The following is a 1,742-nucleotide window of genomic DNA, read 5'->3' as shown; positions in this document are numbered from 1 at the left end:
TTTGAAATATGTTACATATTTGTGAGGGGATCTCCCTTTGAACTTACTTTGCCTTAGTCAAATTTTATTTTTCTATATAAAATTTGAAGGTTAAAGGTACATCACCATGATTGAAAGAACAAAGAAAATTTCCTCAGTTACACTGACAGAAGAATGCCTCTTTCCCCAGCTTTATCTGTCTTCTCTTTCACTTCTGAGGATGTCTAATAGGATCAGAGGGTGAAGACACTGGGAGATAGTTCAGAGGAGATGGTATGCAGGAGATGGTACACAGGAGACAAATGCTTGGGTTTTGTAGAATTCTATCAATTGTCCCAAATAGGAGCTTTCTATTTGGGAAAGCTCCATGTGGACCTGCCAGAAATATGGCTACCATGCCACTATCACGTATTATACCAAGTTAGTGATTCCCTTCAACGTTTCCTCAGTAAAAGTTACATTTTAACAGTATGAGAGCTTTTGGGTAACTTTATTAATCTGTGGATTTCTGCATCCTCTAATTCATCACCTTGAAAAATAAGGTGTTGTTGTTGTTGTGATTGTTCAGTTCATCTCTAGAGTCAGAGCACACATTCAGTAGAGACCTTTTTGAACGGGAATGAGGGCTAAGCTGAAACTAAGTTTAGACATATTTGAATAGCTCATTTTAGGGACCTTAAGAAAACTCATCTTCCTTCTGGAATTCTTAGAATACCTGCAGATCTGGAAGGCAGGCATTCAGCCTGATGAAGATCTAGAACAATCTTGCCACCAAGACTTCTAGTAAGTTCAATGACTTAGCCTGCTAGAAACTAGAGCTTCATGAAGCACCCAGAACAGAAGAAAAGGTTGATTATTTCGATGACTTTTTGGTTGCTTGTTTTGTATTTGAGACAGTTTCACCGTGTAGCTCAGTGTGGCTTGGAGTCAGCTGTGATGTTCTGCCTCTGACTCCTTAACTCTAGGATTAAAGGCTTAGCATCAGTTAAAGAGCCTGGTTCCTTCAACTCCTTAAAGGATTCTCTGCTTTGATGGGTCCTGGGGGTGGAGTATCAGCTGCCACATTTGAGACTACTGTAATTTCTAATGAAATAAGAATATATAAGTATGAGGAATCGACAAAAACCTTTATATTTTGTAAAAACTTGAAATTTTTGACTAATGTAATGATTACATGTCAAATATTACAAAAATACTTTAGCAATATTTCCTTAAAATTCTATAGGCTTTTTCTTGTTGTGCAGCCAAGTAGCTGATGCATAAGCAGTATTCCAGTTTTGTTTTTATCCTGTTCTTCAGTAGGGTACTTCAGTTACTTCCTGAAAAATGACAACCAGACATTTTTAAAACGAGGAATAATCATATATTGCATATGTTAAAATATGTGTCATTAATTTTAACCTTTAAAATATTTTATGGTTTGGCTAATAAGGTAAAAGTAACATATACAGTCATTTCAAAATTTACAATTTTTCATTAAAATCAATAATACTTTTTGGTGTAAATGCATATAGAGTTATGATACATATACCTGTTTTTATGGTCTTTGTAGATATTGGCATTTAGTCTAGGGCTCCGCCCCACAGTTACCTAGCAACAGCCAGGTATGCCTGACTTTCTATAAAAGGGGCTGCTCGCCCCCTCCTCATTCTCTTATTCTTTTGCTCTCTTGCTTTTACCCTCTTCCCCCTCATTCTCCCCATTCCCCTCCTCCTCTCTCAACATGTTCATGACCAGCCTCTATTCCTCTCCTCTCTCTCCTC

General features: G+C 37.3%; 1 protein-coding gene across 1 annotated transcript in view; it reads right to left on the bottom strand.

The window, feature by feature from the left end:
- Nucleotides 1-1,094: 1,094 nt before the first annotated feature.
- Nucleotides 1,095-1,742, bottom strand: part of Pkhd1l1 (PKHD1 like 1) — a 145,187-nt gene continuing 144,539 nt past the window's right edge. The window contains exon 78 of the mRNA XM_028766440.1: nucleotides 1,095-1,298. Within this exon, the coding sequence (XP_028622273.1) occupies nucleotides 1,288-1,298 (11 nt within the window). The 3' untranslated portion in view covers nucleotides 1,095-1,287. The remainder of the gene's footprint in view (nucleotides 1,299-1,742) is intronic.

This window comes from Grammomys surdaster, unplaced genomic scaffold (assembly GCF_004785775.1).
Source record: "Grammomys surdaster isolate TR1022 unplaced genomic scaffold, NIH_TR_1.0 63, whole genome shotgun sequence".
NCBI classification, from domain to species: Eukaryota; Metazoa; Chordata; class Mammalia; order Rodentia; family Muridae; genus Grammomys; species Grammomys surdaster.
Note: the sequence above shows the minus strand (reverse complement) of the source record. Positions and strands in the feature narration are given on the sequence as shown.